This window comes from Martes martes (genome assembly GCF_963455335.1).
Source record: "Martes martes genome assembly, chromosome: 1".
Taxonomy (NCBI): domain Eukaryota; kingdom Metazoa; phylum Chordata; class Mammalia; order Carnivora; family Mustelidae; genus Martes; species Martes martes.
In genome coordinates, this window is record NC_137888.1 from 130,820,886 (window position 1) to 130,845,159 (window position 24,274).

At 48.7% G+C, this 24,274-nt stretch overlaps 1 protein-coding gene across 2 annotated transcripts in view; it reads right to left on the reverse strand.

Moving 5' to 3' along the window:
• Nucleotides 1-24,274, reverse strand: part of COLQ (collagen like tail subunit of asymmetric acetylcholinesterase) — a gene marked incomplete at its 5' end in the record, with an annotated part of 56,576 nt that overhangs the window by 22,636 nt on the left and 9,666 nt on the right. Inside the window, 6 exons of one of the 2 annotated variants that reach the window (XM_080810304.1) lie at nucleotides 829-891; nucleotides 2,720-2,746; nucleotides 3,079-3,123; nucleotides 6,700-6,801; nucleotides 7,960-8,072; nucleotides 13,740-13,840. In XM_080810304.1, the coding sequence (XP_080666430.1) occupies nucleotides 829-891; nucleotides 2,720-2,746; nucleotides 3,079-3,123; nucleotides 6,700-6,801; nucleotides 7,960-8,072; nucleotides 13,740-13,815 (426 nt within the window). Of the gene's footprint in view, nucleotides 1-828; nucleotides 892-2,719; nucleotides 2,747-3,078; nucleotides 3,124-6,699; nucleotides 6,802-7,959; nucleotides 8,073-13,739; nucleotides 13,841-24,274 lie in introns of those variants that run through there. The other variant, XM_080810305.1, reaches the window with a different exon arrangement.

Below are 24,274 nucleotides of genomic sequence, written 5' to 3' on the forward strand. Positions count from 1 at the left end.
GAGTTGAAAAAGCAGATTCACACATTTGAACTGCTCCAAACATGCTTAAAGATTTTCAAATAACTAAAGTGAGTAAAGGTCTTTAAATTCAATAAATAAAAAATTCCATTCCTCAATTGTACCAGCCACATTTTAAGGACGCATATGGCTAGCTGCTCTATACAGTGGATTTTTAAAGGAATATCCTTGGGACTTTTCCTAAGAGGGCTGGGAACACAGTTTTCTATTCCCATAATAAATATAGCTAATAAGTGAATCAGAGCCTATAGACATCCACCTGCCCATCCCTGATTTCTACAGGTCAAGTCTGCACCCAACAGTCTGTGACCAAAGTGAGAAGAATATAAACAAAGGCACGGATGTGGATGTGTCAGCTTCCCATAATCTGTCTGAAGAATGGGATTTCATGGGCATTAGGCAATCCCTGTCTAAATGTAGGACTCCAGTTTTTCCAGCAGGTCAGTGCCCATCCCTTAACCCCCAGTCTCCTGCCAACAGCTTTCCAGACACAAGCCCCTCTTGGGAACATCTCAGGGAAACCAAAGAACTGCATGCTAACTCTGAGGACAAAAGAGAACCAGGGCCCCTGTGAGAGAGTGGAGCAGCCCCTCATTTCCGCCCCCAACAGGCACAGAGCTATTGGATAGACCAAGATCTTGTAGGCCAAGTGAAGGAGAAAGTATTTGGGGACCCCTGGGCAGTGCTCATCTTCTATTCTCCTTCCTCCACAGGAAATGAGTTTCACTATGTGCTAAAGGCCAAGAAGGCTGAGATTTTCTTCCCTCGTGTTCTGATACCACATGAGCCCCAAGACTGTACCAAACTTACCCTGGGTCCTTCAGGGCCGACTGGCCCAGGCATGCCAGGAACACCCGGGGAGCCGGGTCTACCCTTCAAAAGTGAACAACAAAAGTCAGGACGACTGGGTTTGTTTCCCTCCTTCCAGGAAATGAGATTTGTTTGGTGGGCTCAAAGGGAACTGTGGGGTCCCTAAACATGGCCTCATGGCCTCTGGGTTCCTCATCCCCACCCTCCAAAGACTGGTAGCCTCGGAAGTTGTGTCACATAGATGTAAGTTCAAGTCCTCGGTATCACATTATGTCAACGCAGAAGATCTTATTCTATCCAAGAAATGGAAGGTGGGGGGATAAAAGGAAGGTGGTAGAGAAGGGATTCTAAACTTCTTGGCTTTTTGATCTTTATCACTTCCACCCTCCCAAACGTTCCTTGCATTGCAATAGGTTATTCCCAAGGATACAGTGTAGAATGGGATAGGATTTTGTTTGGGCTGCACTGGCAGATGCTGTTGGTACTTCCCCAAAAACTTTTCCCCTTGCTCACTGTGTCCGTTCCCCAGGGACTCTCTGCCTTGCTGCCGCAAGTCATGCCTGCAACCTGCAACTGCGGAATTTGCCCATGGGCAATTTGGGATCCCCAGCAGTTTATGGACCTGTTCTCCCTGCAGCCAAAAGCCCAACTCCCTTACCTCAAGGCAGGACAAGCTCTGTGGTGCACTTCACACTCCAGAGTTGCCCTAGGAATTAGGCTGAAGGTGGACTTCATGTGACACTGTGCCCAGGCTGGGCTTCTTCCCCTGCACCATCCAACTGCCCCTCCCCTCAGGATCCACCTGAGAGAGCGCCCATAAGTCATTCACTCGCACACGTGACCTCCACCTCTGCTTCTAGGGAAACCAGCCTCAGTCAGAAGCTATGGAAGAGCTAGCCTTACAAGAGAAAGAGGGAGCAGGGACTTGGGGTCCATCTCAACCTCTGCACTCATTGGCTGATTTCACAGCTAGCCTAGCCAGACACGTGGAAGACGCAACCCCTAAACCAGAGATCACAAATGCTGGCATGTGTACTGGTTTCTCCTCTCGCCGTCCATGTTCATGGCAGACGTCACTGATCTATCGGGGTCTTCGTTAGTTCTAAGCGTGGAGACCAGCCTAGAATCCTTTGCAGCCCAGCACTTCAGATATCCACTGTGCCTACCCTGGAGCTATGAGTTGAGCCCTGGGGGAATGAAATTTTGCTTTGCAAAGGTCTGTTTGAGGCTTTTGTTGATAGTGAAACCATTTGAGTAAAACGTTCAACCAGAAAAATGGTAATTTATGTTTAGAATTATAAGCATCTTTTTTGGCCAAAGTCTTGCCCCTCCTGTTATCTCCGAGACCCACAGGTTCGGTGCCAACATCCACTGACCACAGGGAATGGCTGCTGGTTTACTCTTTCCTGACATGAATGAGAATCTTGATGACATGTGTTTGCTTCACTCAGAGTGCCTGTGACCTTAAGTGACTCCCATTTATTTCAGCTGGGCTGAAAGGCCAAAGACATTTGTTTCTGTTTTGCACTTTGTTCCAGTATAACTAAATAGACAGTGAGAGTCATTTTGTACCACTGCTTGGGGTGGAGGGTTTCTCTAATGGGTGGCAGGATGAGATGGTCTGAGGTTGGGGGAAATTTGGCCAGACTTGGCAGCCCCTGGGAGAAGTCCAAATGTCTGGTAGTAGCAGGCTCGAGCTCTTAGCAAAAGAACAGGCAGAAAGACCCCGCTGTCATCCTCAGAATGGCAGTGTGATCATTGTCCGCCTGGGTACTGGGGCCCAAGAAAGTGCATTGCTGGTCCCCCCGCCCCTAGACGTGCATACACCCCACCCCCCAACCCACAAAGCACAGTTGCCCATATAATGCTGACAGAACAGCATGGACCATACCTTCCTTCCTGGTAGGCCAAGCTCCCCCTGTGGATGGAGAAGACAGGTAAGCAGAGGCTGCTTTGGAAGAGAAGTTCTGGAAGCATAGAGCTTAGTAGGGCTGATGGCTGGGCTGACCATGTGGCTTGGTTGCTTGGCCGCTCCCAGCACCCCTGCCATGTCAGTGGGCCAAGCTGAAACACACCGGTGGGATCTCACACCTGTAGCAGCGGCCCCATCATTATGGAGCCCATCCTCATGCACTCAGGCAGAATTAGCACATGCTTTGAAATCTCAACCAGAAAATTCTGAGTGGCATCCCCAGGACAGAGGCTGGAATTGCCAAGGAGAGGTGGACTGAAGAAAACAGCGGCTCATACCTTTTCTCCCTTTGGTCCTATCTTGCCAGGAAGTCCCGGTGGACCCTATACCATCAAGACAAGAAATGAAAGAAATAAATAAGGACAGGGGGTGAGGGAGGCAGGGCTGGGAGGGAGGCCCTTAGTGCACTGGAATCCTCCAGCAGTTTGGTTCCCTGGGCAGACTCAGGGCTCCAAGGACCCCATGAAGGATCCTCCTGTGTCCTCCAACCCAGTCTCCCTGTCATCTTCTAGCTTTCTCTGAGCTATGTTTCCAGTGGTGCCATGGTTACAACTAAAGAAATACAACTAAAGAAACTAAAGAAAGGAAGAGGCTTCACCGCCTCTCTTATCTTTTCAGCTGCTTTCACCAACTTTCCCTGGGGCCCTGATAAAAAGGGGGACATTCTGCTTGGCACACAGGAGCAGCCAACTTAGAAATTCCTGTGCTGGCTCTATGGGCACCAGGTGCAGCGAAAGCCTTCCTTGAGATGTTAAGAACGTGGGCAGTGGTGCATTTTTGTCCCACTGCCCAGCCACGGGAGTGGGGCTGACTCCAGCTCAGGGATTCTAGCACCCACTATACTAAGCTTGGCACACCCACCAGAATGCAACTACTTTGTGCTCACACGGTCTATGAAATGCTCAGCTGGCTAACTGCTTTCCAAATTCCGTAGTAGAGCAGAGAGGACATCCATCAACCCCCAGCTGGCCACTACTTCATCCCCAAGATCTGCAGGTGGACACGCCTAACGCAAAGCCTGTTTGAAATCTGATTCCTATGAGACTTGTGCAAATACCAAACAGCCCCCTCAACAGCTCCCACACCTATCACATGAGACTCCCTGAGGATCTTTTGAAAATCCCACAGGCCAGGGCACACCCCAGATCAATTCTATCACAATCACAAGGAGAGGGGAGCAGACATCAGGGATTTTTGAGGCTCCCAGGGGATTCGAATGAATAGATAAGTTTGGGAACCACCATCCTGGTTCATTCTCCTGTCTGGGGGAAGGGAGGGAAGCAGGGAGAGTTATTTCCTTTACTTTCTTACTCTTCCCCTTCTCTCCCTCCCCTCCCCCATCTCACCACTTCTTTCAACCTCCCTCTCGACCTTTCCCTCCTCCCTCCTTCTCTCTCTCCCCACTCGTCTTGGTCTGGGCATCCTTGTGTGGAAAGATGGCTTCCTGGGAGGGTGATCTCACCACCCTCCCTCCCCAGCCCCCCAACCCAGGGACCCACTGGGGACTGCACCGGCCCCCCCATCTGCCCCTAGGTGCTGCACCCCTTCACTTCAGAGCTGTGTGGGCTAGCCTGGGTGGATAGTGCAAGGTGCAGGGTATACAAATCCTCAAGGATCACAGCCTGGGGGGCACCAATGTTTCCAGAAAGTGTGACTCAGCTGGGCAGAGGTTCCCTGCTCCTCCAAAGCCCGGGAGCCCAGGGTGACAGAGGGCCCCAGGACCGTGCCCATGCCAGGCAGGATGAGTAAATACTCTTCCATTCCCTCATTTCTTATTATCAAGCCATTGTGCTCTAGCTCAGGGCTTCTCAAGCTGTGATGTGCAGGAAATTCAATAGGGGGTCTTGTTAAAATGCAGATTCTGATAGTAGGGGTGTGTGTGTGAAACTCCCAGATGATGCCAATGCATCTGGTCCACAGATCTCACTTTACTTGGGAACAGCATTTTATGCTGTATTCTAAGGCAACAGAGGGGGCTACAAATCCAGCCCCCGCCGCCCCAGCTGGGCAGCGCATTCTCCGCAGGACCCAAAGGGATTGCGCGAGGGTCCAGATGTGCAAACAGGGCTGGAGAGCTCCTGGTGTGAAGTGAGCAAAGAATCCCCCTTCCGTTCCCATCCCCTGTGGTCCTCACTGCACTGAGATGGGTGGAGTTTGCCAGAGGAAGGAAGATGGAGACCCACGGCCGAGGTGCCTCTCAGGGCGCCCATCCTGCCTTTCTGCAAACTTCCCAGCCCCTCTGTGGCAGCCTCTGGCCAATACTGGGTCCAAAGTCCTGTTTATATTGCATTTGACAAATGTTTATGGCAAGCTTATGACAACCGTGCCCTGGTGTGAGCTGGGCACCACGTGTGAACAAGACAGGTGATGTCCTTGCTCTCAAGACCGGGGGTGGGCCAACCGTCTCTGTTAAGAGGCAGATAACGAATTTCGTAGACTCTGCCTCGGACATGGTATCTTTGTCACAACCACTTACCTCTGCCCTGGCGGCACAAAGGCAGCCCGAAACGGTACAACTTTGATTACAAAAACAGACGGCCACCAGACCTGTAGGCCACAGTTGGTCAGTCCTTGCCAGAGAGCTTGTATTTTAGAAAGGAAAGACCAAAGAGGCCAAGGACAATAACAAAACCAATAAGAACACGATAACAAGATGAGAAAATGATGCAGAGAATTACAACAAGCCATCGGGACGGACAGGGATGGCGACGTCTACTCCAGACTGGGTGGTTGAGGAAGGCATCTCTAAGGTAAAAATCAGAAGGAAGAACATTCCACACAGCCAGAGCCACAAGTGCAAAGATGCTAAGGCTGGAACGAGCTCAACATGCATCCGGACCCAGGAGATGCGCGTCAGTTGGGTAATGTTGGTGGTCTGAGCTGATGCAAGAGATACAGGCAGGATCGTCCCGGGGGCGGGAGGCTCTGGGATCCAGGGTGAGGAGTTTGGTGCTTAGTCTCCTGTGATGGGAAGCCACAGGAAGGAAGGAAGGGGTGACAGAATTCGGAAGGCACCTGGGCAACTGACTGCTCCTTGCCCCCTCTTTCCCCATCCCATGGCAGGCCCTAAGCCCCAGCCAAGGGGTGCTCCTTCTTGATGGACCCCTGCTCCCAGGTAGGCCAGAGGAGCCAGGGTCTGTGAGACAGGGTCTCTGGAGGGTACTCTTATTTGCCTAGAAAATCCTTTCTCTAACATTGTGCCTGTTCCTCACACTTCCCTTTAGCTTCAGTGGGGAGTGGTGGGCTGCCTGGCTGTCAGATCTGGGGGCCAAATGAAGCTCAGGGTAACAAGTTCCCCATCACCTCCACTTTCCCGCACCAAATGCAGGCACGTCTCAGGCTACTGGCAAGGGTCAATGGTCACAGAAGGGACAACCCAGTGTCACCAAGTGTTTGATGGTAATCACAGTAACCATCGTATCCATGTAGGCAGCAGCTCACTTGGACCCTTACCACCACCAAAATCCAGTACTGCAGGGGTACAGGGGTAATTGTTATCCCCATTGCAGAGAGGAGGCAATCGAGGCTGTGAGGCCAGAATTCACCCAGAGAGGAAAAATCAGTGTGCTATCCACATGGCCCTGGACTGGAGGGGAGCTAGAGAAGGAAAAACAGGGGCGTCTGGGTGGCTCAGTCGGTTAAGCGTCTGCCTTCGCCTCAGGTCATGATCCCAGGGTCCTGCTGAACAGTGAGCCCTTTTCTCCCTCTGCCTGCTGCTCCCCCTGCTTGTGTTCTCTCTCTCTGACAAATAAATAAATAAAATCTTCTAAAAGAGAGAGAGAGAAGGAAAAACAGTGCCCATGTCACTTTAAAAGTGGCAGCGCCAAGAGACTCTTTGCAGTGGGCTTCCCTGCTCTGAACAGAAGACAGCAGGAGAGGATCTGGTGGAATGCACCAACCTGGGGGCCAGGTGGCCCAGGGGAGCCGAGCGATCCTTGCGCACATGAGGAAGGCGTAGTCTCCAGTTCCAGGATAAGATTCTTCATGTCTGGGGAGAGAAGCTTCCGTGCAAAGCAACACATGGTGATAGGTCAGACTTGGGGGACAGAAGAAGGGTAACCACCCTGGACACAGACCTGCTCCCCAGTCCAGTCCTTAAGGCTGGTGGTTCCCTGACACCCCAAAGGGTGTCCCAAGAAGAAGACCTTCCGGGCCCCAAGTTCCTGTTCTCTCTTGAGACATACCTGGCTTGAATGGATTATAGAGATAGAATAGCCACTTTGGATGGAGTTAGAAGCTCATTTTCAGGGGCCTTTACCAATGTCTAGGACAGCACTGTCCGACAGAAATATAAGGCAAGCCACCAATGCAAGCCACATATGTAGTTTTAAATTTTCTGGTAGCCACATAAAAAAGGTAAAAAGAAAGAAGTGAAATTAATTTCAATAATATATTTAACCCAGTATGCCCCAAATATTATCATTTCAACATACATTCGATATTTAAAAATTACTAATGAGTCATTTTACATTCTTTTTTCATACTAAGTCTTCAAAATTCAGTGTGTACTATATACGGATAGCACATCCCAACTGGAACGAAATGCATTAAAAGTGTTTAAGTCACGTATGGCTAGTGGCTCCAGCACTGGGCAGTACAGATCTTAGAATTTCTGGAAAAATTTGAGAATCCCAAGTCCTTAGGATATCGTGACCCGTTGTCTTCTAGCTCAGCTTCCCAAATCCTGCTCTTTCCCTCTTCCCAAATTCTGTTCCCTCTCACACCTCAGTATGGCTATTGAGGGACCATTTCCCACGTCCCCTCACAGAAAAAGCCCACATTCAATATGGGCGGTGGAAGGGAATTTCATAAGCACTTGGGAAGAAATGAGAAATTCCATATCTGAGCAGCTGAAAGGAGCCTCAAAAGTTCTAAATTTACCTCATTGCTCTCAGGAAGACAGGACACTATGCCAAATCCAATTACCTGCTGAGAAGAATCTCCCTCCATAACTTATTTAAGACAGTGGGAGAAGGGACCCACACCAGAAACTGCAAAATGCCCATCCTAGGGGTCAGCCTGCTGCCTAAGAGTGAAGGGCTGGATCCCTCAAGAATTCTCTGGAGGCCGCTCACCTCAAGTGGGGGGACAGGAGGGGCTGTGCAGCGGGCACTAGGGAGCCTGCATTTCTGTTTTCTCGCGAGTCCTAAGGTACTCACCAGACTTCGGCCCCCTCTGAAGAAAGGTGGTGGGAAGAGTGGGGGGGGAGGGGGCGTCAGGAGGCAGCATGCTCTGTGGCCACCACGCTTCTTCTGATCCAGGCCGGGAAGAGCTGCGCAGAGAAAACTGCTGCTCATTAGCGTGGGGGCACTGCTGGGGCCTCCGTCATGCCCACGGGACCCTGGGGAGACCCAGGTGGACACGCCAGATTTCTGAATCTGATTTCTAACCCGCTAGCTGTGAGCACACCTTCTGTTTGCTACTTGATGGAACCCTCCCCAGCCTTCGCTGAGTGGGGGTGGTTAATGAACAAGCAGATGGTATGGCCCCTGTGACCATTAGAAGCCTGTTTCTCCCTCTTCAGGGACAGACTTGTCATTTTGTAGATGTGACAAGGAAGGCAAAGTTCAGACTTATGATGCACTTCTAACAGCTGAGGAGAAGGAAGTGCTTGGTAATTATCTCGACAGTGGGCTCAGAGGGAATTGGTCAGGGAGCCGGCTGCCGGGGCTCGAGGTGCCGTTGATTGTAAGAGACCCGGAGCCCTGACTTAAAACATCTATTTGACTCTAGATACACACAGTTGGTGTCACATGCGGACTACAGAGTTTACAGTCTAGTGACTCAATACGTGAGTGTGAGGAGATGAAAGGAGGGTCCTGGACCCTGAGAGCTTTATGGAACGGGGGGTCTTGCCCTTGTTCAACGCTAGTGTCTGCTCAGTGTGGAAGCATACCTTACAGAAAGGATGCAGGCTATGAGTCTACGGCCCAACAGACTCCTGCAAAGGAACACAGCCTGGAAATACATCCCCAGATTAAAACACACAAATCACACAATCACTCCCCAGCATCCACAAGCCCCATCAGCTCCTGCCTGATCTCTGCGCTCCTCCCTCTTCAGCATCCTGACTTCTAACCCCAGGGAGTCACTGTATCTACTCTGGAACTTTTTATAAAGGGAATCAGACAATATGAACTCCTGTGTTTGCTTTCTTTTGCTCAACATAGCATTTGCGGGGGTCATTGGTTTGCTGCTTGTGGCTGTTGATGCAGACTAGAGTTCCATCGTGTGACTACACCACAATCTACTTATCTAGTCCACAGCTGCCGAACATCGGGTTGGTAGCTGCTACATACCCCACCAGAATGGCTAAACTGAAAATGACAGAAAATAACAAATGTTGGCAAGACCATGCAACAAACAGAACTCATACATTGGCCAAGGGGAATGTAAGTTGGTTCGACCTCCTTGGAAAACTGCTTGGTATTGTCTCCTGGATACAGGCATCCCCGACAGCCCAGCAATGTCACTCCTAGGTATTTACCAACAGACAAGTGGGTATATGTTCACTAAAACACATGTACTAGAATATTCACAGCAGTAATGCCCATAATCGCCACCAGCTGTCACCTTACAGTTCCCAGTTTGGGTCTCATGATGGTACCCTCACCTCTACCCCTTCATCGAATCTCTGGTCTCACAGAAACAGGCAGGTCACTTTACCACATTCCTCTCGGCCCTGAACCCAGTTTCAGTCTTATCTCTTTGGGGCCCACGCTTGCCTCCTGTTTTCACCCTGGGCTCCAGGACCTGGCTATGGACATTAGGCAGCTGGTGGGTTCTCCTCAGGAATGGCTGCTCCGTGCGCCAACCCCCCACTCACTCCCCAGTGGAGGAGCATTCCACAAGCCTGTGCCAGTGGTCCTCGGCCCTCCCCACCCCAGTGCCTCCTTTTGTAAGAAATATTTGGTGAAGACCCTTTCATTATCCTAAAATGAATTTCATAAAAAAATATAACAAACACACACAATTTAAACAATCAATACAGTCTTGCAGCAGCCAGAGGTGGGGGTGGCGTGGCAGGGTCAGGGAAGCAGTGAGGACAAAAAGGGACGGATGCAAACATTACTGAGGAGGAAGAAACAGAAGGCAGGGCAGTGTGTCACAGGAGCACAAGAGGAGGGAGAGTCAAGGATGGTTTCGAGGTTGCAGGGACCTGGGACCACAGTGATCAGAGTAGGAGATGGAAAAGTCAGAGGAGGCACTGTTTTGTGGGGAAAGCTGTCAAATTTGGTGTTAGACATTTGTTCATTGAAGCACATGCTTTGCCAGGCCTGGACCAGGCTGTGGTGGGCGGAGGGGGGTGGGTGGGTGCAGAAAGATGCCTGACTGGTGCTCCTGACCCGAAGACAGCAAGGCCTGTGGAGCTGGAATGGCTGCCAAGGCCCTTCTGCTCATATCCCACTCGTCCCCTGCTCCCAGACCTAGCCTGATCCTGGAGACTCTTACTCATCCATCAAGAACTGTCAGGTGCTGCCTCCACCAGGAAGCTTTCCTTGACTTCCCAGGCCAAGGTTGAGAGTTCTGCCATGCTTTTCTCTGGGTTTACCCCCATGTTCACTCTTACCTGTGGGATGAAACAGTTCCTTGTCTCTCCCTCACTACAGTGCTTTCTGGGAGGATGGGAGCCAGTTTTTAATCCCCAGGTTCTAGCACAGTACCTGACATACACTAGATATTCCACAAATGCTTGCTGAATTCATAATAATAACTTTTCAAAAACCTAAATATTTACTACACACTTGCTTAGGCACCACTGAAGTAAGTGCTTCACACACTTACCTCAGTGCAAATTCACAGCAACCCTGAGAGTTAATGCTATTGTCATCATCCCCACTTTACAGATCAGTTAACTGAGGCCAGGAGGTGAAGCAACTTGCCCAAGGTCATATAACTGGCAGCCTGTTTCTAGGGTTCTTCCTCTTGATCTCCACACTCTTCCACATGTGGGTGGAAATACAAGTCAGGAGCTTGGAAGAAGGCAAGGGACTCCCGTAACAACTACCTGAAATATATAGTATCGAGGGCTTCCAACCCAACACCATCAGGAGGACATGTGTAGTTGCACAAAACTGGCCCTACTGACTCATTGTGAGGGAGGACGCACCCCAGGGGACTGTGCGGCATCTCATAAGAAGGCATTAGAAAGGATTTGTCCTGGGAGTTGGGCATTCACTAGGTGATGCTGGGAGAGACTCTCGAGGAAGCCAAGTCTGGCTTCGCTCTGGACTGGATGCAGTTGGGAAGCGAGAGTTAGTATGTAACTACCTTGATTCTTATCCAGAAAAAGAGAAGAGCACAGGGAGACCAAAGCTGTGGGTAGTAAAGCCACAGTATTCACTCATATTAGCAAGGACGAAGGGATGGCTGGACATTTTTCTGGCTGGTTGGTAGTCTTTTGTGTCTGATACGGTGACACAGTGGCCTTGTTTTTAACTTGGGTCATCACCGTCCCAGACTGGCCTTTGTCTGATGCTGTTCTATGAAACAGCTTTCATTCAACCAAACACCATGGCCTAGTGGTGAGTGGCAGACCCATTCTATCTGTCACGGGCAGCTTTCTCTCTCTTAGGGGGAAAAAATACAACAGCTACATTGTTATAAAGCTTGACATCAATGCCAATCACACTCCTCTTCAAATTCCCTCAAGTGTCTTTCCTGGAGTGTTGAGTACGCTGCGACGGGCAGCTTTCATTGCGCATCCCTGCCCTGGGCGGGTGGTGAAGGTGGCCAGAACCCTCTCAATGGCCCCCAGCAGCACTTTCTCCTTTGCTGCTCTTTGGCCTCAGCAGACAGCTAAGAGCTGAGGCTGCGGTTCTCTGCAAAGCCTCTGCCTGCCAGGAGCACCTGGGAGGCTGGCATTCACATGGCTAATGTGCACCATTGATCTTTCCAGACCATATATGGCCTCCCTTTACCCCACATTCTCTGTGGTCTTCCACGGATGAGAGACCCTGAATCATTTAAAGCCATTCTCTTCTTTCTTCCTGGAAACTGGAGAACTCTTTGGTGAACACAAATTATCAGTTGCTTTTCCAGCCGAGGTATCTGCATTGGTCACCTCTCCCCATCCCTCCTCGCCCTGTCCCCCTTGACCTTGACTTCACTTTCAGCAGGTGAAGAGCATCTATTTCTGCCCACCACCCCCCACCCCGACTCCCTGGAGATGTTTGTTTTTAGCACAGTCTAGTTTATTTACGGCTCATTCCAGCTCAGAGTATTTCCATCAGGTGGATGTGTTCGGGAACAGCTCCCGTCAACTAAGCCAGGACTTCACATGTCTATTTTGGTGTCATCCAAGTGGCCTGCAGGTCTCACTCAGGACTAGGCTGCCTCCATGAAATCATGTCTAAGCCCAGGGTCCAGCTTGGAAAAGCCCCAGTGGGCTCTGTGGTAATGGAAACAACCACATATGCGTGAACACGGGGCCGGCAGGAGCCTGGGTGTGCCGCGTGGCTCAGGCCCAGGCAGCTGCCTTGGAAATGCCAACTCCCAAGGAATTTCAGGACCACTTGCCCTCACTTAAAGACACTGAAGTCATACTGTATGTGACCGCTGCAGCGCCCATTCCTGGGGAGAAATAAGGCTGGGTCTAATGCAGACTTGTGGCAAATATTGGATTTTTGTTTTCGTTTCTGTTTTGTCTGCCATTGCAGATGCTGCCTTTGCCCTTTGCCCTCAATACCCACTTGACTCTGGGGCACTTGGAAAGTGTGGTTCACTTGAACTTACTTCTGGAGATACAGGGACTTGGATCAAAGAGTGTGAGTCTGGGGACAAGTGACCCTCTGACCAGTCACGACTCATTTCTGAGACACAGGTTCCTTACCTACACCCCAAGGAGTTTGGCCCAATCTCCACATTCTGTTTTCGTGCATACAGCACCAGGATCACCACTCTGTCTGCCTGCACCTCCCACTCACGAGACCAGCACCCCCATAGTGTATGAGAGACAGCCTTTCTGCTTCTGCCTCCTGTTTTTGCATTACCCACACCCTGCCCAATCAAGCAAATGTGTGTCAAGAAGCCACCAAAATCACCTAAGCCTCTTGCCTTTTCAGGGGAGGGAAATTCTAGGTGTGGCCATATGCTAACTATTCTGCACTTTCTCCCAAAGTTGGGGGAGTGCCCGACTTCTTCCTTCTGCCTCCTTCCGCTCTGGGGCCTTTCCCTCCCTATTGGAACTTGCACCAGAAGGATGAGAGGAGAGAAGTCGTGAAGGGCACGTGCTCCAAGTGGCACCGAGTGTCCTGACCATGAGCCGGTTGTCTCAGCTGCAGTGAAGTTCTCAAGATAACTGGCTTTAGTTTGCCCGAAGTTTTTCCCGACTCACTGATTCCAGAGAAGGCTACACCCTACCAAGGCTTTCCTCCAACCCCACTCACGTATCCCACACACCTTGAAAAGCAAATTTCTGATCCTAAAAGTTGAAGGTACTTGAACGTCTCTGAAAGACCACGGTAAGCATTTGCCCTCTTGCAAGTGGGCCCTGTGTGGGCATGGGGAACAGGTGAAGGCACAGCCTGCAGAGGAGATGATCTGGCAGTTTGGTGGCTACTGTCTCTGGAGCAGTAGCCACATGACCCAAGACATCAGCCTGGAGAATAATGGACAATGTCTCAGCCACCCAATACCGTGGCTGGCCCAGACCACAGTATGTGATGTTACTTCAAAGCCAAAGAAGCAGCAGCTGCAGCCTCAAGGTTAAGGTCACAAGAGGGGCACACACAAATGCACACACATGGGTGTGTTTATCAAGGTCCCCACCAACTCCACCATCAAACCCCTTTATGAGCAATTCCAGCAGTGGTCGAGAAGTTTAAGACTTTAAGAAGGCTAAAAGCACCCAGAGCAAGCCTGCTTCTCAAGCCTTTTTTCTAAAACCATGCACACATCACATATGCAGGCATACAACACACACACACACACAACTCACCCGAGCAGCAAGCTGAGGAAAGGAGCAGTCCTGAGACGGTGAGCAGGTGAGTGAGGCTGAGTGATAGACCGGTCATTGTGGGCAAGGCCCAAGGAGGGACTGGCCAGGGAACACACGCTGGCGACAGGCTGAGATTTGTCACGCCTCCGAGCACTCCCAGCTGGGCATTTGGGGTGGGAGTCAGCCAATCCCTGCTTTGGTGTTGCTTCTGGCCCAGATGCCAGGGGTCCAGAGGCCAGTCCTCGGCTCCCGGGAGCAGGAACAGGTAGGCAGGGCTCTGGCTTCACAAGAGGGTGCACTGGTGGTGTGGGGGAGGGGGGACCCTAGGGGGAGGAAGAGTGCCCCTGTCCCAGGGAAGGAGGTGAGGTTGGAAGCCCAGAATCCTGATCACCCCTGCCAGCCAAGAGGAAATGGGAGTGTCATCCATCTAAAAGGCTGCTTTTCATTTAGCCAGAAACTGCCCCCGTCAATACTGTTCTGGCAAGCCTCAAAGTCCACCCCCACTGCGACTGCTCTGGGGGAATCTGCCCTCCTCTACTTCAGGGAAGACCTCTGATATCAGGGTCTTGGCTCGCATCATGTCTGTGCCAAGGTGTTGCCAGCAAGCTAAACTTAACTTTTAAAATTATACAAATTTCAAATACATATATTTGAAATTTGTATTTCATATAAACTATATATATTATATTATATACATAAATATATTATTATATTAATGATATGATTATTTTTAATGTATAATTAATATATAAATATATAAATAATATAATTCTATTTACTATATAATCAATATATATTTATATGTGTATATTATTTATATATATGTATATATATATAATTTCAAAAGGGCTGGTGGAGCAAACTTTTTTAGATGAAGCCGGTGTGTAAAATAATAAAGTGGCATGTACCAAATACGTGTGGAATCTGTCTGATAACTTTATAGGCATACCCAGTGCACAAGCAATGCACGTGCACACACACACACACACACACACACAATTCTAGTAAAAATCATAAGCTTCTGCAGGAGTCAAAAGACTTTTTCTGGAAAGGGCCAGGTAGCAAATATTTTAGGCTCTGTGGGCTGCATGGTCTCTGATACAACATAACTCTACTATTATATATGAAAGCAACCAAAGACAATAAAGGAATGTGGTTGTGTCTTCTAAATTTGTACTTACAAAAACAGGAAGCAGGCTGTATTTGGCCTGCGGGCTGTAGGTGGCAAGCCCCTGAGCTATAGCCTTCAGAAGAAAGGATATTCCTTGTGTGCATTCATTCATTTACTGCTTCATTTATTCAGAAGCACACATTGAACGCCAGATATATGCAAGACTCAATGACTAGACAGCTCCTGTCGTTCCGTGTCATGGAAAGAATATAGGCCCCTGGAGTCAGACAAATCCAGGCTGGAGCTACCCAGGCTACCACTTACTAGGTCCATAAACTTGAGGAAGTTTTTCACACTCTCTCAGCCTCAATTTTCTTTTTCTTTTTTTTTTAATTTTATTTACTTATTTGAGAGAGAGAATGAGGGAGAGAGAGCACAGGTTGGGAGCAAGGGGAAGGGACAGAGGCAGACAGAGAAGCAGGCTCCCCATTGAGCAGGGACCCTGACATGGGGCTCAATCCCAGGACCCCAGGATCATGACCTGAGCAGAAGGCAGATGCCTAACTGACTGAGACACCGAGGCGCCCATCAGTCTTCTTATCTGTAAAATGGTAAAGCAAAACCCACCTTGGTAGTTTATTGTGAGGATGAGAGCTAAGGATTTCAGAGTTCCTGGAATAGAATAGGGGCTCTTTAATTAGCATTTTCAGAGATAACTACTTTGCATTAAAAAGCAAAAAGAGAAGTGGCTAACAGGGGGCTGGGGATGTCTGGAGGGATTTAGAGCAGGAAGTGATGTGTACCAATTAGAGGAGGGATATAAGTGAGAAATCAGAGAAAGCTTCCTGGAAGAAGTGAGCTGAATTTTGAAAGCAGAGAAGATTTGTTGGTACCAAGATGAAAAGAGTAAGGGAGGAAAGGGTTTAGGCTCTGTTCCTTCTCTGGAACATTTCCCTCTGTTCTCAGAAACACAGAGCCCAAGACATCAGAGAAAGCATGGAGGGCATGGAGTGTTCAGTCCTAAATCCCAGACTGTTGTGGAAATATCAGTGGCACCACATATACCCAAATGCCCCTGTGCTGGGTCATATTCCCACAGTGCTTCATTTTTCAAATCCCATTCAAAAACCCTTGGAGATGGAAGTTTTGCCACTTTTTAGAATCAAAGGCATTTCCTTTTTACCATTCAATGTCAAACTGTTCCTAAAATGGTTTACACATGTAAACCACTCAGCTGCACTTTGATTATTGTAAAAACGAAGGAGACTGGCCTAGATGGTCCTTGAGGTCCTGTCCAGTCTGCTGCTGTTCGAATCTCTATTTTGAACCTGACTACTCAGGCCCACGAATGTCTCTTTTTGTCTCTTCCATGTTGCTCTCCTCCTACAACTTCTCCTTGCTGTCTCATTCTTTCTCTCTATGTCTCTGACTCCGTCTCATTCTTTGTCTTTATGTCTCTGACTCTGTCTCATTCTCCGTCTCTGTCTCTCCAAGCACTAAGAGCTGAATCTCCTAGAATCAAATGCCTAGATGTACGCTCGACTACTGTTAACTGATCTGCAGCCAAGCACGCCAGCCTAGGATTTGGAATCCTGGCCTCCAACCCTGGTGTGGCTAGTAACTTGCTGTGTGACCTTAGACAACTCATTTCCCCTCCGGGCCTTTGTTTCCCCAAATATAAAATAAGAGCAATTGGTCCAGATGAGCTCTAAGCCCTTTCCAGCCAGTCTCGGAAGGGCTATGATTTCTGAGACTTAAATGGTCCTTCATAGGGCCCTGGACAGGAATGGAAAATCATTCTTTCCCCTTCTCCCCCAGTGAGCCATCCCGTGCCCTCGAGGCAGCCGGCCTGCCAAGTTCCCTCTGGTTCCTTGGCCCAGGCACCAGCTCACCCCAGCAGAATGGCCTGCAAAATCTAATTCATAAAAAAGGTTTCCGGGGCCTTCCTGTAGCTGCCAGCAGGTGTCATATTCACAGTATTTTGTCTTAATTGCAGCTCTGGTATTTATCAACCAGGCCAGAAGTCCACTTCTGGAATGCTGCCTCCCTGGGCGCTGATCCAGAAGTTCTTGTCCCCCTGCTGCCACATGCAGGCCTGTTCCCTGCTGTCCTGGACCAGAGCAGAGTCCTCTGTGTGTCTTCCCCACCGCCCCGTGTCTCTCACCCCTGCTGCACAGAGAGATCCTGAAGCCTGGATAACTCAGCATCCTGTGTGAGAGTCCCCTGTGTGAGGCAAAAACTCCTGAATGTTAAAAGGCACAGCCTGAGATCCCACCAGCCCCAGGGCAGCTCAAGTCTGCTGTCCCATCCCCACACCCGGGTAGGCAGAGAAGTAGACTGGACAATATGGGTTCTACCTTTCCATGGACACTCTCTCCTTGACCAAACTTTGTTCAGGTTCTTAACAAGGCCTTGAACTTGGGTTTCTGTGTCTGTCCTTAAAGAGTTCAGTTTTAGCAAGAATCCAGCAAAGCCCACTGAGAATGAATCCCTACCCTTGATATCTGATCAAGTTCCTCAATCCGCCTACCCTTGATATCTTAGCACCCTGGCCTCCCTTCAGCAAGAATTATCTTAACTGGGTTTAGCAAGAATCCCCCTAGCCCTGATGTTTCCTCTTAGGAATGTTCTATCCACCAACCCTCTCCCCCCAAATAGCTCCTTGGCTATAAATCCCCACTTGTTCCTACTGCATTCAGAATTGAGTCCAATATCTTTCCCATCAAAGGGAAGAGAAGGGAGACTGGCTCTCCATCTGGGGCAACAGTCTTGAACAGAGTCTTCCTTACCATCTCAACAAGTAAATACCTCCAAGAGAGCCCTAGAACACATTCTGCTCCATTTGTCGAACACTTCCTATGTGCCAAGTCCTTGCTATGGATATAGCAATGGATATATTGCTATGGATATAGAAATGAATATAGATAATGGATATAAAAATGAATAAGCCCAAGGTCTAGCCTCTGGAGGTCAGAGTTTTCAACTCGTCTGCTAATGGGAACTGATCGGTAGAGATTTCCTGGAACACTGTGTTAAGAAGGACTCTGAGGAAAGAGGGTCATGACTTAACAGTGTTAAGTCCTGAGATCAGAGGAAGGCATGGCACCTGTGCTAAATACTTGTAGACCCTGGTTTAGCAACATCCTCATCATAAAACAAGGACAACCTTGTTCCTCCCACACACTCCTGCATTTAATCCTCGAAGCAGCACTATCCTCATTTTATAGAGGAGAAAAGAACTCTTGGACCGTCCCTTGGCCCAGGCCATACAGAGCGTACAGAACTGGAGTCCGAGTTCAAAAGGGATCTTGCACACAGCCCTGTGAGAAGGTGCCCTCTTGTTGGCCAACTTCCCCAGTCCTTGAGGGATGGCTCTCCATGCAGATGCCTCCTGCCCCACTTGCTTCTCTCACTGCTCCCGTGGTAGAGCAGGGCAGTTTCCCTCCGACCTGGCCTACCCTGGCTAGCAGGCTCACTTGGCTCCTAACTCCCCACCACTGACTTTACATGTAGGACCTCCTCAGAGTTGGGGCTGTGCAGAGAAGGCTCGCACTTTCCCAGATGTGGGTTCCTCCTTCCAGAGGCCAGAGCTGTCCCTGAGAGGTGGCTGTACTTCCCAGCCCCCTGGAGTGTGAAGAGCTGGGGGCACAGGACGGTGACCGTGCTTACAAATGGTTCTGCCTGAGCGCAGAGGACTCAAATCTTAGAGGACGGTGGAGGCATACATGGAAGGCACCGGCATCCCCGAATGCCAGCATGGAGGTGAGCTGCCCCCAACCAGGCACACTGGACTGTTAGGTGAGCATAAAATAAATTTTGATTAGACGAAGTCACCACAATGCTGGTGCTTGTTCATTACAGCAGATAACATTACACCAACAATGGGAACCATTCTGTGAGCATTCACTATCCTTCTTTGATTCCCATATCAACCGTACAAAATAGTATTATCATCCTCATTTAAGGATGCACCTATGGTCATACACAGCCAGTAGGTAGTAGGCCAGGCCTGAATCCAGATGTCTGACACTGGAGACTTCCGGAGATTTTGTTACCAGCGCAAAGTGGTGACCTCTCTCCCCAGCTACCAGCCAGACAGAACGAGCAGGGAAGCTCAGAAAAAAATGGCAGGTGTTGTCTCAGACAGCTGGGCTTTACCGATACCCTGTTCCATGCCTTTCTAATCAAACCTTCCCATTTGGGCCCTAGTTTCCTGGTTTGTAGACTCACATGAATAGACAATCCTAGTTGCCCCCCATCATGGCCACAGAAGCTTCAATGGTGTGTGCTAGTAGGCTTCAGTCAAACATCAACCTTTTCTGTTGAATAGTTTAATCTTCAAAGTGAGCAATGAATCTGCAACTCATTTGAAATCCATCGAGAAGAAGGAGAAGAAGGAGGAGGAGGAGGAAGGGAAGAAGAAGAAGGGGAGACAAAGGGATATGTGATAGAGTAAATACAGCAAAATGATAATAATGGCAGAATCTATTTGGTGGGTGTATTTGTTTGCTAAGGCTGCCATAACAAAGTACTGGGATGACTTAGCCAACAGAAATTTTTTTTCTTAGTTCTGGAAGCTAGAAGTCCAAGATTAAGGTGTTGGGAAGTTTGGTTCCTTTGGAAGCCTCTCTCCTTGGCTGGCAGATGGCCACCTCCTTCTAGCTATGTCCTCACATGGCCTGTCTTCTGTCTGAGCATCCCTGGTGTCTCTAGGTATCCAAATCTCCTCTTAAGGACACCAGTCAGATCAGATTAGGGCCCACCCTTATGGCCTCATTTAACCTTAGTCACCTCATTTAAAGGCCCAAACTCCAAATACAGTCACATTCTGAGGTCCTGGAGGTTAGGGCTTCAACATATGAATCTGGGGGGGTACAAAATTCAGCCCCAAATGTGGGCATTTTGGCATTTCCTGGACACTTTTCCCCACTCATTTCAGTGTTTGAAATTTTTCATAATAAAAAAGAATAAAATAAAAAATTTTAAGTAGGAAATGAAGAACCAGAAGATACCTCCACAAGGGTTAGGACTGGGGGTGGGTCAGAGCTAGGGCACCAGCATTGCCTGGAGAAGCCTGCAGCCACTCATTAGGAGACTTTGAGCAGGGAACCGAATCCCCGTGAAGGACACGTTCTTTTCTGCCCCCTCCTCTGCCAGTAAGGACACCTCAAGGAGGAAGGTCTGCCCTAGTTAGGTGGATGCAAGAAAATCTTCTCATATTTGGCATTATTTTATAGTAAGTCATATATCAAAGGTGACTCCTTGGATTGTGCATAGATTCAAGAGACAACCCAGCCCCCTTTCCTCCCACAAGGGAATTTTTCGACCTTATCTGAAGGAAGGCATCTGTTTTTTTGAGTTCAAATTCTAATTTGACAAAATGGCATGTGGTAAACAGAATGGAAGGAGGAGACAATGTTATTAGGAGCCAAGGGAACATCAAGAAACCTCCCCAAGACTGGCTGCGCCTTGGCTCTGAATTTGATTATAGTGTCCAGCATGAAGCAGCGAGCACTATTAAATCTTCTGCTACAGCCTGACAGGGAAGGCCAAGTTTGTAGAGTTATTCAGGAGATCTGACCATAGATCAGAGACAAAACTCCCCAGCTACATTGGCCCAACGAGTGGGTTATTTCCAACACCCACTGACAACGGGGTCCAAGTGGAAAGACCCTGTGTTTCTAGCCACTATGTTCCCACACATTCATTTTTCCATGGTGACATTCTAGCTCTGTTGACACTTGTGATTCAAAACCACCTGGCTTACTTAGCCCTTTCCCTAGACAGCCCCCCCATCCCTGCCCCCACCGACTTCGGTATTTGTTGTCTGAGCTTCCACAGCAAGTGAGGAGGAGGGAAGAGAGTCGCTCAGAGCCCCCGGCTCCCCCCGGCACAAGAATTTCTACTTCCTGGTCTCGCTGAATCACTCAAACCCCTGGATTCCAGAAAGTGGGGGAATCTTGGGCTGACCCATTTGGACTCAACTGAGCAACAGGGTTTCTCAGACAAGCTGGGAAGATGAGCCTTAGGCTCTCTGCAGCACTGTAACTGTGTGATTGCCATTCTGAGATCTCAATTTCTATTGCCACTTCGGGTCTAAAAGACTTTTCAAGACAGAAAAATCCCGTCCTATGTGCTCCAGGTAAGAGGTTCTGTTTTGTGTGCATAAGTGGAATTTTGTTTAATTGTTTAGAATATGTAATACATTCACGTGATTCAAAATTCCGAAATGAGAGTAAAGTGAACATACACGAAAACTCCCCTGCTTCTGTACCCGTTTCAATTATCTTTTTTAAGATTTTTATTTATTTATTTGTCAGAGAGAGACAGATAGCACAAGCAGGGAGAGCAGCAGGCAGAGGGAGAAGCAGGTTCCCTGCTGAACAAGGAGTCTGATGTAGGACTCGATCCCTGATGTAGGACTCGACCCTGGGATCATGACCTGAGCCGAAGGCAGACACTTAACCAACCGAGCCACCCGGGCATCCCTGATTTCTATTATTTATTATTGTTTAGTTTCCTGTGTGTTCTTTCAGGAATATTTTATGCATAGACAAATAGGTAGGTATAATATATTCCCCTTCTTCCTCAAAGGGTTACTTAATTATACAATTATACATATGCTACTCCTTCCTGGTTTCTTCACAGTATTTCTAAGAGATTATTCTCTATAACTACATAAAATGTATCTACATTCCTGTCTATGGCTGCATAATATTCCTTCATTTGGAAGACATTTTACCCGAAGCAGAAAGGGAGAACATTCTTTAAACCACCTTTACATAGCCTGAAAAATCAATGATCAACATACTCAGTAACATGCACAGAATACCGACTATATGCTAAGCACTAGCCCACAATTACCTTAAGTATTATTAATATTTTCTCCCTTTGACAGATAAGTAAACTGAGGCTCACAGAAGTGCCCAGGTAAGTGACAGAGTCACAATTTGAACCCAGCTCAGTCATCTCCTTGTCTTAGTTGCTTCTGCTCTCACACAAATTCCAGCTGTTTGTGTAGCCTGAGACACCACTCCTTACTCATTTTATTTGTGTTATTTTAACGTCATAGACAGACTATGGGCTCCTAGAGTTAATCCTATGAATCTTCTTCTTCACTATAATAGTCTGGTACATAGTAGGAGGTGCAGTAAATATTGGCCCTTCTGTTTATGGGAAGTATATCAAAAATTGTATATCTCAAGTAATTGTCATAATTAATTTAGAGATGGAGGCAGATTTAAACATACTACTATTAATAATACAGAGAATCTGAATCAATTCAAGTGGATTTTATTGCCCCATTTGGAAAAATAAAACTGAACAAAATGCAAAGTGGTGGTAGATGGGTATGTGGTCAGAAAACTGAACATCTTGGAACGCCTGGGTGGCTCAGTTAAGCATCTACCTTAGGCTCAGGCCATGATCCCAGGATCCTGGGACCAAGTCCCTTATCGGGCTCTCTGCTCAGCGGGGAGTCTGCTTCTTCCTCTCCCTCTGCCTCTGCTTGTGCGCATGCTCGCTCCCTCTCTAATAAGTAAATAAAATCTTAAAAAAGAAAGAAAGAAAGAAAATAGAGCATCTTGTCAAATCAGCCACCATTTGCTGGCCTTCTATTTGAAAATTTCATACTTAATAACCTTCCTCTCACTGCCTGGGAGGGCCCACACTGGCAGGCCTCGTGACTTGGCATCCACGGTCCATTTTGAAAGGGGCAAGACTGTCACTCCACATAAGGCAGATGTCACAAAGACGGAGGGTCCCTTCCCCTGACGGGGATGAATTGGATACAGGAAGTGGCTTGTCTTACCAGCTAGGTTCCGCACAGGATTGCACAATTTCCAGAGGGTGGACACTCTCAGTACTGCAGTGACCTGCAGGGGTTCCCAGGAAGCTCACATCCATCTGGGGAGGGAGGGCGCCTGTGGCGGACTCTGCCCATCGGCAGGCCTTTCTGCTGAGAAGCCAGTATGCTGAGACACTGTCCTCAGGTGTGAGCCTGTGTCCCCCACGTCTAGCAGGTCTAGTGTCGCCCCTTGAGGCATGACAGTGCCTGAGTACATACTCCACCAGCTTAGAGCCCGGCCCTCCCATGCTTTCTCCTTTGATTCTCCAACAGCCCCTCAAATTACCTTCCAGTGCACCCCCGTTTACAGGTGAGAAAAACTGGCTCTGACATTCAAGGTCTCCTGGAGCAGGGCTTCTGAGCCCAGACTTCCAATTCCAAAGCCATGCCATGCACTGAGATGTCCCCTCCTCATCCTCTGGCTTTAGATGGGAACTGAGAATTCTGAAACAAACTCTTCAGCTCCATGAGCAATTCTCCCCAGCCTCAATAAAAGCAGATGGGATTATAGTAGAGATGAGGCCTCCCAGGATGGGGCAAGCGTCCTGGATTTCAACCCTCTTACCACCATTTGGAATAATGGTTGCGACCACTAACTGAGCTTAGCCATGTTCCAGGTGCAAAGCTCTGTACCTATTAGCTCATTTAGTCCTCACTGCCAGCTAATAAGGTAGGTACTCTCATTATCCCCATTTTACAGAGGTGGAAACAGAGGAGTTGAGATATCAAACCAACACCATTCAGCTAATGGGTCACAAAGATGTCACTCAAGGCCAGAGCTGTCTGAGAGCGAACCCCATGCCCTTTATGCCCACACCATGGATTCTCAGGGGCCAGGGCTCCCAAGAGTGACCGTGCCAAAATCCCTTCACTGTGTAGGTAATTCCATAAATTAGCAAGCAACTCACTAGCCACAAAGTCAGAGAATGTCTCCAGCATTGAAATCTGGTCTACCTCTTCCTTTTATAGAGGAGGAAATGGAGTCTTACAGACAGTAGACAGCTTGTCCAACCCTACCCATGTGTCCTAGGAGTTAGTGGCAGGTCCAGAGAAATAACCTGCTTCTTGAATTCTACCTCAGGGCCTCAGCACTGTGCTGCAAGCTCTCTCTAAGAACATCAGTAAATAGGCAAGTTACCGAAGCCGCTGACTAAACGTGCCTGTACCACCTTCTTCAGAGAATCTTAGAAGCAGTCATCTCATGGTGCATTCCCTCAGGGCTTCCCAGTGGAGAAAGTGCAGGCCAGAGCACCTGACTCTGGTAATTTTTCTGAAGAAAATTAAAAAATCCCATTTATCCTCACATACTTTGGGGAATTTCTAACACCCAAACTGTCCAGACAGCCATCTCAGCCTCCCACTCCTCACTTTCTGTGGGCAGACATGGAGCATGAAGGAGAGGGCCGCCCAAAAGGACACCGCTCCCTCTGGGTCCTCGTGCTCCCTGGACACAGAGGATTCTCTTCCTCTGTTCACTTTCCCTACCACAACCTTGCTGATGTGCCAGGAGGGGGAAAGGGCCGTTGCTCTTGCTCGGAGCCCCCCAAATCCTGAACGCTAATCTCAATGGGTCAGAAT